The sequence below is a fragment of the Oenanthe melanoleuca genome, chromosome 4 (assembly GCF_029582105.1).
Source record: "Oenanthe melanoleuca isolate GR-GAL-2019-014 chromosome 4, OMel1.0, whole genome shotgun sequence".
Taxonomy (NCBI): Eukaryota; Metazoa; Chordata; class Aves; order Passeriformes; family Muscicapidae; genus Oenanthe; species Oenanthe melanoleuca.
In genome coordinates this window covers 11415014-11430450 of record NC_079337.1, presented here as the reverse complement: position 1 = coordinate 11430450, position 15437 = coordinate 11415014, and the positions used below count along the sequence as shown (strand labels likewise).

General features: G+C 39.2%; 1 protein-coding gene across 1 annotated transcript in view; it reads right to left on the bottom strand.

Annotated features, from left to right (window-relative positions):
• The window catches only part of CDS1 (CDP-diacylglycerol synthase 1), a 28069-nt gene that overhangs the window by 3010 nt on the left and 9622 nt on the right, over positions 1-15437 (bottom strand). Inside the window, exons 3-12 of the mRNA XM_056489847.1 lie at positions 14079-14175; positions 11115-11212; positions 10685-10824; positions 9188-9246; positions 6791-6873; positions 5233-5320; positions 4481-4549; positions 3401-3553; positions 2709-2828; positions 860-963 (exon numbers count right to left, since the gene is read on the bottom strand). Coding sequence (XP_056345822.1) covers positions 860-963; positions 2709-2828; positions 3401-3553; positions 4481-4549; positions 5233-5320; positions 6791-6873; positions 9188-9246; positions 10685-10824; positions 11115-11212; positions 14079-14175 — 1011 coding nt within the window. The remainder of the gene's footprint in view (positions 1-859; positions 964-2708; positions 2829-3400; positions 3554-4480; positions 4550-5232; positions 5321-6790; positions 6874-9187; positions 9247-10684; positions 10825-11114; positions 11213-14078; positions 14176-15437) is intronic.

The window sequence follows — 15437 nt, the reverse complement described above, 5'->3', positions numbered from 1 at the left end:
GTAATCAATGTTTTTATTAGCAGATCTTTATTTAGTATCTGTTGCCTGCCAGATAAGCTATGTACTACTGAACTAAATGGGAAATTGGCCAAGTTGATAAAGAAAACTGCAAATTAAACCAAGCCTTTCTAAATATCAGCCTATTTTTAACTAGCCACTTACAATCTAAGATGAACCAAATATAACGCAAATAATCTGTTGCTGATTAGGTATATAATAATTATTTAGCCTTTTGCATTTACAAAACTAAGGGCATGTCTTGATTTGGCCTCTTGAGCCACCTTTGCCTCAGAAACTAAAATGCCTGTTGTAAGAGAATTGTGATTCCCACGATTTCTTCTTGAAAACTAGCGTGGTTCAGGGAAGCTGAGCAATATTTTAGTTGTCTCCTTTCTTTAAGTATAGTGTTTTCATCTTAAACAGAAAATCCTAAGCCAAGCAACTGAGAAATATTGAAATTCATGGGGAGAACTGCAGTCCCACAACCTACAGGCTCTTTAGGAACCACACAGGGAATGCAGGTGCTGCATAACCCCTCCTGCCTGAAACCCCATCCTACACCTTTCTGTAATCAGTAAGTTCTAGCAAAACTTCTAATAGGCTGCTACACAAAACTTTCTGGTGTTTCAGGTTTACAGGTTATCTTCAACAGCAGTCACAGAAACATTAAGGCATAGCTTGAACCTGACACAAATCCTAGGCAGGACACTGTTTTCTTAATAGTCCTGTATTTGAAGTGATTGGATAAATCCTATTTAGCAACCTGAAATCTCTGCTATGCTAACATAACTCCCCTATGCATTCATTATGGCACAGCTCCATGCATGCTTCAGTAGTTAACACTGTAAAAAGTCCTTACCTTATGAAACTGGTGATATAGACATGGACAAAAGTGGCCATCAGGTACTGACAATCAAAGCGATCCATTATCCCACCGTGCCCAGGGATTGTGTCTGCAAAATCCTTTTGGGTGTGAAGGACAAGAAGGGGAAAAAAGGAAAAAAGATGATGGTCAGTGGTTCCCATGAAACACACAAACGATGTTATCACTTGGCAGCAGCACATTAGGGCTGCAAGTCAGCCATGGTTTCACTGCATGGAGCCAAAAGTTAGCAAGAGGCTTCTCTGCTAAAGGAGTTTTTAACTGCAAAGGTGAGCCAAGGGGTGAGAAGAAAAGGAAGAGAAGCAGGAATTTGTCTGCAGTATCACACAAGAGGACAGCAGTAGGTCAGGTGCAGGTGTGCCAGTACTGAGAACACTTGTGTGCCTACACACACTTCATTTTTGTAGCAAACCTCTTAAGCTACTGGCTGCTGTTTCTTGCATCTGCACAATCTAATTCTCCTCTTTAGTACCTTTTTTGCTTTATCCTCTAGCATAGTTAAAAACCATAATAAGTGCAAGCAATATAAATGTATCTAATAGAATCAAAAAACACACTGTAAAAAAATGATCACTACGTAAAAAATTTATTTCTGATGCAAGGAAAGCTCAATACACTACCTTAGTCTTTTCTGTCTTGTCTATAGAACAGCTTATCAATCAAAATACCTTCAGACATCCTTTCTGTCAGCCACACTCATTTGTGTCCTTGCTGAGTGAAAAACCTGACCTTAGTTGTGTGGGGTGACTGCCAGCAGGTTAAACTAGTCCTGCCTAGTACAGGGGCAGGCATGGAGTGCACTGCCTTCAGCAGCAATTCTGCAATATCCCTGACTTCCCAACAGTCCTTAAGCCATCACTTTGGGGCCCAGAAGTTTTAAAAGGAATCTACTTTTTTAATGCTCTAGCTTAAGAATAAGTGCTGCTTTTCAGCAGCATTTTTTTCATCCCAGATTCCTTCTTCACACAAACAGTCTTTTGCTACGTGGCCATACAGGTATGAGAGTGCTGTGGCCAGCAAAGTGCTGGGCAAGCTGCTGGGACCAGCATGAGAGTCCAGCACAAACAGAGAGGTTTACACACCTCTGTGCAAAGCACATGCCAGCTTGGTGGACATACAGAACAATGTGAAAGACAACAAGCAACAGGGTAAGAATTCCAGCAGTCCTACCAAGACAAAGAAGGTCGGGAGAAATTTGGGGCTGCCCTCTTGCCCAACTCCTGCTGCCATTTAATACCAGCCAAGGACAGCATTGCCACAAGCGACAGCGCACACCTTGCAATAAACAGAGGGTAGCAGGTCACAAAGTTTGCCAATACACACTCCTGTTACAAGGCAGCACTGTATTGGCAAAGGCAGCCAAACCTCTCATGCTTTGGTCAGCCTGACACACCAGCATCTGCCTGTACACCAACACCACTGGTAAAAACCAGACAGCCAAAATCTGAAGGGTAAACCACTGTCAGCACTTCTGAGGCATCCACAGGTTGCCTTTCATGTCAAGTATAATATCTCACATCTTGTTTGCCTAAACCACTTCTGCAACGTGATTTGGAAGAGTAATTATCAACCAAACTATTCTTAGATTTCTAGCACTGAAGTCACATGCTGACTCTGCAAAGTTTGAAGAATATCATACACACACGTCTGATAAAACTAAGTCCTGCTTCTGATACTAAAACCCAGCCAAAACATTGTTGCAACCTAGTAGAAACACAACTACAGTGAAGGATTTAAAAAACCCTTAACTCCTAACCCACAAATTAATCTTATCCAAAGAGAAAACCAAAACAAAACTTAGAGGCTTACAGGATTCGTTACATACCTTGATTTTGAAAGCTCTTTTAAATCCACTGGCAAAGAATCCTCCAAATGGCCCAATTAATGAGGCAAATGTTGACAGTGCAAAGCTGTGCATTTGAAATGGGTACATATTCACTGTTTCCTACAAGAAAAATAATTAATACTGTGTTTCAATATGTATGGCTGTAGGCATTTTTAGCTTACATATTTAAAGGTTCAGAGAGTACACTACATGTAAGTATTGCTGTAGTACTTCTTCACTCAGCATGGAAGTAATGGCACTAACACACAGGATGCTGTGTGGTGAAGAGAGTAAAACTCCAATCCTAGCAGCAGATACACTCTAGCTGAAAAGAGAATGAAGTCCTACAGGATTGCCACTAATTCAGGCTATAACAAAGCCTTTGTCCACTTCCCACAAAAAAAAAATTCAAAGGTTGCTCTTCAAAAATAAGTCTGCAGAATGCTTAAGTGGCACCCATGTGCAGCACAAAGAGAACACAGGCAGGATCCCTTGGGTGACTCCAGCAGTGATTCTGACTGGGTGACCACACTTCCCCCCCGAGCAATGAATGGACAGTCTCATGGTATTGATTCAGCTCTTAATCCTAAGCTTTACCAGCATTCAGATATCCTTCTAAAACGGTTTGGAGACCCATTTAAGCTGGGAAGCATGATTTCAATTTTAACCAAAGCCTGGGTTTATTTCCTTACCCATCCCAGCACAGCCTGAAGTAATGGTGGCACAGAGTACTTCTTCATCTGGAAGAGCTCTGAAGGTTCACACTCTGTCACAAATCTGTTGGTTTCACTGTTGTATTCCACAGGGCAGACAAAGTACTGATGTTGAGCCAAAAAATAGGAAAACTGAAAAGCAAAACAAGAACCCCTGAATTTGTTATTACACTCAAAAATCATGCTTGAATGAATGGTTTTATCACCACAAGCTCAGGGTAATAAAAATCTTTCTAATAAGAGACACAGAATGGAGAAAAATCAGTCTGCTTAAACTAGATAATGCCTCAACAAGGCAGATGTTCAATGAGCTTAGTGATGATTTCCAATACTATTTTCCTTTTTCTCTCTCTCAGATTTGCATCTGCTGGATCTTCCACATTATAAAATCCAAAAATGCTCACTCATCATTTTTTTTGCAGTTCACTTGTCCATTAAAACTTGAATCTCTCTTCTACTAAGTCTGGCTATTATGAGTTCTGCTGACCTTGGTGACAAATTACTTATCACAACAGTTACATATGTTGGTATTATCATCTGTGCATATCATTAGAATAAATTGCTTTCCAGGAGAAGTATCATTATAAAGCGTGTAACACAGAAGGACTACTTCACAAAGCATAAATACTGCTATTGATAAACTTCAGTTTCAAAATAGGGATGCAACTAACAGATAAAGCTGTTCCAGATACTGTAATAGAAATGGCAAAAAATAGTCAATATAATCTATTCAGGAGAGGTTAAAACCTTGCCTACCCTTTCCAGCTAGTTATGAATTGGCAGAATTCTCTGGCCAAAAAAAAACACCTAACTCTTGAGATTAAATTAGTGATAAATTTGGTTATTTCAAGTAAAAATACAAAGACTGAATCTGTTCAAGGAAATCCCCATGACTGGAAGTGTTCAAGATGAGGTTAGATGGGCTCTGAACAATCTAGGATAGTGGAAGGTGTTCTTGTCCTTCCTGTCCATGGCAGGGGGATTGTAATGAGATGATCTTAAAGGTCCCTTCCAAACATACCCATTCTTTGGTTCTATGAATGTCTTGTGGTTACTTACAATAAATCCAAATATAACAGTGGAAAAGAAGCCTCCAATGAACCCTTCCCAGGTCTTCTTGGGAGACAGCTAGGCACAAAGGAGATAGTGTTAGTCCATCAGTTAAATTACTGCACCCTTTTTTACTCTATTTCTTAATCTTGCTTGTGAAAATTAAGAACCTACTTTGTTTTTCAAAGGTTTGTGTGAAATACTGAATGCCAGCAGCTACAGCCACTGAATGTGATAAATCAGTATGCCAAGCTGTCACCAAATTCTATCACATTTTCAATTTAAGAGCATTTTAGTACCAGAACCAACTAAATTTCCAAAAATTAAAGTGGTAACATAATAAAAATAATTAATGGCTTTCTGTGGGGTCTTGTATATTCTACCAGAATAGAAAGATTAAAGCTTAATCCCTTCTCAGTCAACTAGAGAAGCAGGTATATATGACCTCATGGCTTATTTCAAATTACAGTTTCTGTGCAGTAAGCATGCAGCCAAACCTGCATCTGAAATCCAAAAAGAATGCAATTACAGACAATGATGCAATAGGCTCAAACTGCATTATCCTGTAATGCCAACATCACATTAATCCCAGTGTCTCATATACAAATTTTCAGGAACAGGATAGTCAGTTTGGGCTTTTTTAGCAAAGATGTGAATCATGCAGTACTGGGTATTTTTTTCCATTAATATGCTTTTGAACAAGTAAGAAAATTGCTATAAATTGTGAAAGCTTGTTAGTGAGGAAGTGCCTAAGCACCTACCTTAATTAATGGAGTTCTGCCAAAGAAGAATCCAAAAATATAAGCGGTAATGTCATTGCAGATAACACTTGAAATTGGAACCAGAAACCTAGAGAAAGACATTAAAAGTTTCACAGAGAAAAACTGTGCCTGAACCTAAACACAGGACAAAAATTGAAAGAGCAGAACTTCTTTCTGTGAACTTTTTCTGCAGTATTTAGAAGGAATTATGTTTCGTAATGTGTTTGCCTCATTCCCCTGTGAGCACCACACTTAGCTATATTGGTTTAGTCTTCAGCCAAACTAGATCATAACAGATTCATGTTAGTCCAAGTTAAAGAGTTATTTTGGTGCATGAGCTTAAAACATGAACAGGCTGGCTTTTTCCTACCAGGATTAAAGACTGGTACCACAGGTAAGAAGAAATCAACAGATACAAACATGTGAATGTTTTTGGTAACATCTAAACAAGCAAAATACTAAAAAAGATTTTTGTTAAGAAAATTGTTTTCCTTATACTTTTCCACCCTCTTGTCAGTTTGGAGCAACTTTTTAAGTGTTCTTTGCATGCAGACTGCAGCTGAAGTTGTTATTCAAGCCTATTAAGCTCTTTTTTGTTTTTTCTCCTTTTTAAAGCAAGGATGTATTAATAAGCTAAAAGTCAGATTTTTTTGATCATCTGCCAAATTGTCTAGCAAGAGTGGCAATAAGAAATAGTAGGCTAGCAAAGCAGCTAGGTTCAGGTTTTGACACATGAACATAATCACGACAACAAGAATTTGCATGTAGAAACTTGGTCAAAGGCTTTGGCCCTTCTTTCTAACTGCAACCATGCCTTGTCTGCAATAATCTCCCCCCAGAGGTACATATATCAGGAAGAGGAGAACATACAGCATTATGTCCTTGGAAGAACACAAATTATCTTCCACATGCTTCTTCCTTCTTTCTCAACTTGAAATTGACCCTGCCCTTGAAGAAGTGAGGGGTAGAAAACACACCTGCTCTCTGAGGAGTGGCTTTACATAATCACGTTTACCTGCAGTGCCAAAATTTAACGTATTGCTGGAAACGGGGCACAAAGATTGCCCAACCATAACCAAGATTAAAACTCTTAAAATATTTTAAGTACTCTGAATTTATTTGAACAGGACAGGCTGCAGGGAACGTGGCCAGATTGGGGATTTCAAATTAAATAGTCCAACTTCAATAGCTCTGAGCAACCCAAAGCTCCCAAGTAATTGCAAAAGAATTGTTGGATATTTATCCATTCAGCAGCATGCTGTGGAAACTATTTTCCTAGCATGCAATCAATCCTATTCCCTGCAAGAAAATGAAGTGGTTGTTCAAAACTATCAGACTTGTGTCTGTCAATCTAGATAAAGAGGTTTCTGCTTCTTCTCCTGTATGCTTTACCTCATCACTCCCAATTCCTTTGATTCCCCTTCCAGCTAGACACTAATGGTCCTATAATTTGTACTGCTTTAACTGTTCCCAGAACTATTCCCTAACCAGATCTATGCAAAAGCACCAACCTTTCAATGCAATAGAGGTACAAATGAGTTTGTTACTGTCCCCTTACCAGATCATGCCTTCAAAGAGATTTTGGATGACAAGATGAGATTGAGTTACAGTGATCAGCAAAGTGACATGAGTCCATGCGAACTGTTAACAATGCAACAACACAACAGTTAGTGAAAACACCTCCATCAATCCTGGCACAGCAGCTACAGGAGCTACTGAGGAGCTCCCTGGCAAGACCAGTTCTAGTGATAATGCAAGAGATGTGTGCATACAGTATATCACAAGTGAGCTGGCTTTCTGAAGCAAGTGCTGAAACCTCAGCAGGTCTTTTCATCACTTACCTCCACCCAGAATTTTTTAACATGTGGTTTAACACCTGATTTGATAAGACATACACCTCCAGCATGAAAGCAGCAAAAAAAGTTTAAGCAATGTGATATTCTGTATATACATATAACAGACATGTTAGAACTGTAACAATTAAATGGCAATGAACTACTCATGAAAGAGTCATGTTACACAGATGTGGATCTCTCTCATAACAATATTCTTATGAAATATGAAAATTCTCAGGATTAGCAAAAACGAAGTGTTTGTTTTTAAGGGCATGGTCATTTAAACAATCATTTAGTTCATACTTGGTGTTTAATCTGTAGAGCCAGTGTACAAAAAAGTGGTTACCAGGTCACCAGTAAAGATTCTGCAATAGATTTTATTTTCCAAGCACTTTTAAATCAAGAACTGGTAGTTTTCTCATTATATACCAAACTTAAGCACTCTAAACTTCTGGGCCATTTACACTCAAAACGTCCTACTTCTTTAATTCCCTTACCACATGTGTTTACCTATGGCAGTCAGACTCTACTTCCAGATAAGACAACTCAAGAACTCTTAAAAGGGGGGTGGGGGGAGAGCACAAGAAATGACAAAAGGTTTCTGAAAAGATTACCTGCTGGTTAATTAATGCAGCTCTGCAGGAAAGTTTTTAGTATTTTTACAGTGGCATTGGAACACCCCCTAAACCCAAATGCCTACTGTACTAAAATCATGGAACAGTTTGGTTGGAAAGGACTTTAAAGATTCCATAGTTCCAACCTCCTCACCACAGAAAGGGACACTTTCCATTAGGGTTAGACCATGTTGCTCAGGACCCCATCCAGCCTGGCTTTGGAAACTCCCAGGGATGGGATAGACTCTCCTTTTCTTCCTAAACACTGTGTTGCCACACAGTATTTATATGGCTTCTCTCTGTTTTGTTGCAATTCCTGGGTAGTCACATTGTAATGTTTTCTGGGCAGGCACCAAGTCACATGACTGACACTACACATTTTCTCCTTCTTTCCAGAAGGCGAAAAAGAAAAAAAAAAAATCATGACAAATTAATATATTTAGGTTGTGCAAATCTGAAGATGAGGAGGGGGTTTTTTTGCAGATTAGAAGATAAAGGCTATATCTCCTAGAAAAGCTGCATCCCACTGTCAGGTAAGCTCTTCTACAAACAGGGTATGTTATTTTGAGTAAATTATTTTTCTGCATGTTATTTTAAGGCTCAGTTAAGTCCTAGTCTAGAATTGGGGATCCTCAATAGTAAAGTGTTACCTAAAACAGTGCAGAAACAGAAGGGTTAACCACATTCCCAGAGTTTTAGGAAATCTTTAAATTGTGCAATGCCCTGATTGCTCAAGTTCTTTCAAGACAGGAGCTGTACTGCACTGCTGTTTCCCTGTGATTTCTAATCATTCCTATGTAGAAGTGAGGGGCCTTGTCAGAGGGGTGCTTTGGTGTTTTATTTGCTTTGATTTTAACCTGTAATGTTACAGAATTAGTTTTCAGCATATAAGATACACAAAAGGAAAAGGTTCATGCTGTTGCTTAGCTACTATGCTGATTACTAGGTGGACAAATATGAGGGATGAGAATGCTGGTTTCTTTTAACACATCAATGATCTATTTAGACACTGCAGAGCAGAAGACCAGAACAGCTGTGAAGTACCACAGAATAAATACTCCACAGGGGGCTTAAGATCAAGTTTCCTTCATGGCACTTCAGTGGGGCCTCTAGAAAGCAACACTTGAGTCACAAGAACCTCTTTCCACACAATGCTGAACTGTTTGGCTTCAGAGCTGGCAGGGAGATGCATCCCCCTTCTCCAGCAACCTCTTTCATATCAGCCTATCACCCAGGGAAACATATCATGTTGGACATGCACAAGGCCTCACCAAGGACAGCTTGTACTGGCTGAGAGGCCACATTCCAAATATAATAATAACAACCATCATCATCATAATCTGGAAGGTGAACAGATACAGTCCAGCATGACTTGATTCCATGTCACTCTCAATTTAAGCACATCTTCCACACCGCTCTTCCAAACTATCTTATGAGCATATGAGCATGAGTGTTTCTAGTGACATCCATAAGGTGAATGACCACAGCAAAGTGGGTAATACACACCATGTAAAACTGCAGACGATAATGTTTCTTCACTAAACTCAAAACAAACATGCAGAATCCTGCAAAACAAAGCAAGGGCAGTTTGTACCATCTTATATTTAATGACACTGAACTGTGATATACCAGTAATTCTCTTCCTTTGAAGCAGTTAAAATCCCTCTGCTGCTAAAAGTGCTGGCTTATATTCAGTTAAAAGTACATATAAAGTTATTCTCATGCAAGATTATGATTTAGTTAACACAGCTTTAGCTAATATCAGTAAAGAACATCCATCTAGGCACATACAATGTCCCATTTTAGCAAAGGAAATCATCACTTTTGAAAACCACTCAAAAGCCAAGGTCAACAAACTGGTTTTGATAATTAGCAGAAATAAATGAAAGGAAAAGACCAGCTTGCCCCTTTCTCCCAGACAGGCACATGGCTGCATGTGATGCAAGTGTGAAGCACAGATTTAGAGAATTCAGCTGACCAAAAAGAAGTTTCTGGGTGGCTAATTGAGCACCTCTTTTCTCCTATGGCAACTTCCTGCACCAACAGGGGGCCAGAGGCCCTCAAAAAACCCTGAACTCTCAGGGATAGCCCCAAAGTGACCCCACAATCCCAATGCCAAGGGGCTCTGCTATGCTCTGCCTCCTCCTCTTGCTTGGCTTGTCTCATGTCCTCCCCTCACCAGCTCACAAGGCATTACTTAAGTTAGTTTCCCCAAGCCAAAGCCAGCTGAAAAAGGTCAAGTTCTGCAAAGCTGGTTTAAAGTTTGTGGTCTAAGCACTGAGCAGAATTTTTATTTGGTTCAAGAAAAATAATAAAAATACAAAAAATGACAGATTATCACAAAGATTAATATACTTAGAAATATTTGTAGCATAGCAGGCCCTTGTCCCTTAAGTCAATCTGAATCTTCAGCTGATTTAATTTTGTGCTAACCTGCATTGCTGAAAAAACATATTTACATGTTCACAAAGCAATATCTCACAAGAGTGCCAACTTGTATCTCTTCTCCCTAGAAAAAAGGCTTTTAAAAAGTTTTTCTTTGGACAGGGAAGAAATTTTTCCATGAGGCAAGTATCTGAGTATCTTGCAGACAAAATTAAGACTCGGGCATTTTGACTAATCAGTTTAAAAATATATTAGTAAATCCTATTACTGGAGACCTAGGGGAACACTTGCACAATAAAGAATCAACCCAGCACAGCAGTTACACACAGCCTGCCAAAATAGCACCAGGTCTTCAGCAATCAAAATTAATGCTTGCCAACCTCTTTTGAGCACTATTATCTCAACTGTCTCAAGATCATCTCCTTGTTTAGGCTGCTTTCCTCCTCTCAGTGAATGCAAAATTTGTACTTATCTTTCCACGGGAAAAATGCAACTGCAAACACCTCATTTCTTCAATCATTAAGAGGAAAAAGAAACAGGGAGTGCATAAATATGAGGAAAAATTATATATATTTTTAAATTAAAGGCAGCAAAAAGTTCTTTCATTTTTGTGATTACCTGCTAAATAGAGTGCAAAAGATATAAATCTGTGGTAACGAATGAGGAACTGCAGCTGTTCTCTTCTTTGCACAAATGTAGCGAAGTAATCAGCTACAGTCTCTCCATAAAAGAAGTAGTTCACACACAGCAAAAAGTACCTGCAATATGCAACAGCTAACAGTTATTTTAATAAGACAATATAAAAAATGCAGTTCTTAAAAACTAATCAACCAAACAAACAAGGATTTATTTATAACAAGTAATAAAAGCCCAACTGATTTGTCCAAGGTCACAAGGGGAACACAACTACAAAATTTTGTTAGACACAGAAGTCAAGTTTGACATCTGCACATGACTCACAAAGCTGTCATTTCACCACAACATGAGAGGAAGAAGATGATTTAAGTTTCACATTGATTTCTTATTGATGTTCTGGCTTGCTACTCACCAGCTGAGGGATCTAAACCATGGTAAATCATAGGAGTGGTAGACTCTGTAACCAATAGTAATGATTTCATGATAACACTTCACCTGGATGCTTAAGACCTAAAATAAGAGAAGTAAAATCTTTGTAAATATGCTGCAGCTGTTTCTTACAGGGAGTAAGGAACACTGCAGTCTGCATTAAGGGAAGGCATTATTCTGAAGTCAAATTCCATTCAGAAAACAGCTTCAAAACAAATCCAAGGAAAAACTAAGCTCCATTTAAAACTTAAAAAAAAAAAAAAAAATCTCCAAAGCACTGTACATGAAGAAAAAAAGCCACACATTGGGTTAGCTCCAAGAATATATTCATGAAACAAGGGAAGACATTAAAACAGTTTGACAGCAGCAGTCCAGAAGTGTTTCCTGTAAAGAAAGCTCTCCTATTTCCTTTGGCTAAGTTTTATCTTTACATTTGATTCTAGAAATATTTTCTGGGCCCAGTGGAGAAAACTAGCTGTGCAACACAGCATGGACACCCAGATCTTTCACTTGCAAGCATCTCATTAAGGGCAATTAGCATTTTTGATTAGAAGCAAAGCTCATCTAACCCAGGTCTGGATGTCACAGTGAAGGCTGCTTTGGGCTGCAAAGGGCTCTGCCACTTCTGCCCAGCCCTCAGTCTCCCAGCAGATCACCCTACCCAGACATAAGGGATTGCCAAACTCAGTCCAGGGGGAGGAATGAGAAGCTCCAGGCAGCCAGAAAGGCTTTAGTGCTCATCAGGGCAGCTCATCTTGCTCAAGGTGTGAATGCAGACTCAAAGCCTTACTCCCCTCAGGGAGGTAACTCTGAACTCCCCTATCTTGTGCTCTTTCTTCTGCTTGGCCAACCTTTTAAAACTTGAGTGCTATAGGGAAGAGCAACATTCTAGGATTGCACCTGACAGTGGAAAAGGGCACCAGGGTCCAAGCCTGTTACCCAAGTAGCCAGCACAGGCAGAGAACACATCCCAGCTCTTTAGAGCAGTTTCAGGTCTTGCCCCCCAAACCTCCCTGGATAACTCTTCCTACAAGCTCTGGGCATTTTCAGCACTGAGCTTCAGTTTTAACATGACAACTGTTATTTAAATACAAGCCATTTTATTCCAGTCACATTAAATAATTCATGAACAAGACTGGCTTTTTTTCCTCCATTCTCCTTTTTACATAGTCTCAAATATGAACTTAATTACCAGCTCATTATATTAGAAGACAGACTTTTTGCTTTATGGCACAAAAGAAGAACTCTATTACAATTCTATACTAACTTTAATTACTTTTTGGTTCATATCTTAACAACTTGCCCATGATGGCAATCTCACAATACACCATGAATACACAAAATCACCCTGCAAATTAATTAGTTCCTTTTTGTTCATAATCATAATTCTCAAATGTAACAGACTACTAAAGGAAGGACTGCAGGGGGGGAAAATATTTTTACAGCAACCTGCAGCTTAAAAGGGCTTTTTCTGTTGTTTCTTTGGACACAAAAAAGAAAATCCTCCATGAATGAGACAATGAATTAGTAGTTTGTTATATCACTCATCTGAAAACAGGCAATATTAACCAGTCTAATTCAGGTGTAGAAACTGTAATGCAGACCATAATGCTGGTGAAACAGCATTCCAGTCTCTCAAGACACTAGAATTTATGACCTTTGGAAGAAGGGGCAGGTGACTCAGAATGACAATAAGGATGTTGTGAGGTTAGGCAGGAAGAAAAGCAGAAGGGCCAAAGCCCAATGAGAACTGACTCCAGCTACTGCCATAAAAGACAATAAAAACACCTCTATCAATACATCAGAAGCAAAAGTAGGGCTAAGGAGAAGCTCCATCCTTTGTTGGATGCAGGAGGAAATACAGCAACAAAGAATGAAGGAAAGGCTGAGGTCCTTAATGCTTTCTTTGCCTCTTTAATGGTAACACCACTTGTTGAGCTGGTTACCCTGTCCCCTGAGCTGGGAGACAGAGACAGGGGTTGGTCTCTTCTCCTAGTAACAAGTGGAAGAAATGGCCTCAGTCTAGATGGGAGAGGAGGTTTAGAGTGGATATTAACATAAATTTCTCCACCAAAAGGGCTGTCAAGCATTGCAAGATGATGTCCAGGGCAGTGGTTGAGTCACCATCCCTGCAGATATTTAAAGGAAGTGTAGATGGGGAACTTGGGGACATGGTCTAGTGGGGGACTTGGCAATGCTGGGTTAACAGTTATTTTAAAAGTTATTTTAACAATTATTTTAAAAGTATTTTCCAACCTAAATGTTTCTAGGAATACAATCCTAAAATTGCCTCATAGGAAGCCAAGAAAAAAAGTAAAAAAATTTTGATACTTGAACAAACTTAGAGTCAAAAATTGAAGCAGTTACATAGAAGGACCAATTTCAGCCCATTAAAAGCTAAATTCCTGCCTGTTCCTTGCCAAGATTGAGAAAGCTAGTTAAACCATCATTCCATAAAAATACCAGCAATTAAAATGGTGCAAAGAAGCAGTAAAGGCTGACCTGCTATACAGCATGTATGAAGAATATTATAAGCTTTTTTATTGTTATCCTCATCAGTATTTCACTTCATGAACTAAAAATGCACTGTCTGCACCTCAGAAAGGGATTAACTCCAACCTGATAAATGCAAGGCCCATAGAGAAATATGGAAATAAAGGTGCACATCTGAAATGGATGATAGTAGTTAAGTAAGGCAATTGTAATTCAACTTCTTGGAGTTACTTTAATTCCAAAAAACTCTCCAAAATGTAATTACATATATAAGAAGTCCTTAATCTATAAGGTGCAGTTTTGAATCCCTCAAGTGTTTTTCAAAAGTATTTACATTTACAGAAATAAAAATCAAATGCACTGAATTGTCCATGCAGCTTCCTTTCAGTTTAGGCAGGATGAATGAAGAGATCAAATAACTCTTGTACAGAAGAATGCATTTAAATAAACTTACCAGAAGCATCAGCATAAATGATCCCAGATATATAATCAGAAAAAACCCAGAAATCATAGCTAGGGAGAGAATTCCACGAATCCACCAATTTTTCCATCTATTAAAAAAATAAAAATAAAAAGCAAGCAGTTACAAATGAAAATAAATTCTACTTCCTCTGCTAACTGGATATTAAACTGGATCAGAAACAGTGGGAATAGCACAAGTTTTTGTATTTAATCAATGCATAGCAAGAAAAACCAGAATCAAACAACTATCCAACTGAACAGGATGCACAGTAAAAGACATTAAAGTTAGACAACTTTCTTCTTTCCCTGTGTTGCCTCACCCTGCCAAAACATCGTTTGCAATGGATTGGTACAACCCCACATTGAAGCTGCTGTGAAAATACATCAGGGCCCTCAAAAAGCATCACTTCAGCTGCAACACTGATGGGGGCCTGGCCATGCAAAGACTGGCATATGAAAGAAAGGCTGCCAGGTAAAAAGGAAATGATTCTTTGATGTGTGACAGACACAACAAAACCTCTGAACAAGTGACCACCAACTGGCTACAGCAGCAGAGCAGCTCTTTGGCCAGATAGAGAGTTATCTATTGGAAACAGCCCTGTGCTCTGGTGAGCGCTGGGACCAGGACAGGAGAATATCTGACAATGGGGGTTGATGGGCCAAACTAGCTGTACTTTCTAGTCCTTGCAGATCTTTGCAGCTGCTAGTGGCTACCTAAGGAAAACAGAATAAAAATCTCTGTCACTACAGAATCTGGAAAAATATTTAAGATCATCAAGTCCAGCCATTAGCCTAGCACTGCCAAGTCCTAAATCATGTCCCTGACTACCACATCTACACATCTTTTAAATACCTCCAGGGACGGTGATTGCACCAGTTCCCCAGGCAGCTTGTTCCAATGCTTGACCTTTTTCCTAAATTAAGCCTCTCCAAAGGTTTAATTCCAAACCTTTTTCCTAAATTAAATTTTTGTAACACCCAACCTAAATGTCCTCTGGCACAATTTGAGGCCATTTCCTCTAAATGTCCGCTGAAGCAACTAATCACCAGTTAGTGCTAAACACAAAGCCCCCTATTATAGCCTGAAGAAATTCTTCTTAATGTTTTGCTTTACACCAGTCTTGAGTTTCACTGCTCCATCAGGAGATACACCTGATTCAGTGTTAGTTTGGAATCAGACTCCAGCTCCAACATACACTTCAACTACAATAATTTGATTTTCTAGGATGTGGCTCAATGACAGGTTAACAGCAGCCACAGCCACTAATTGGATTTGCCTTAAGTATCAGAACAGAGGCAGGAGAGGCTTTATCACAACATGTTTTATGTTGCTCTGTGATGTGGCATACAC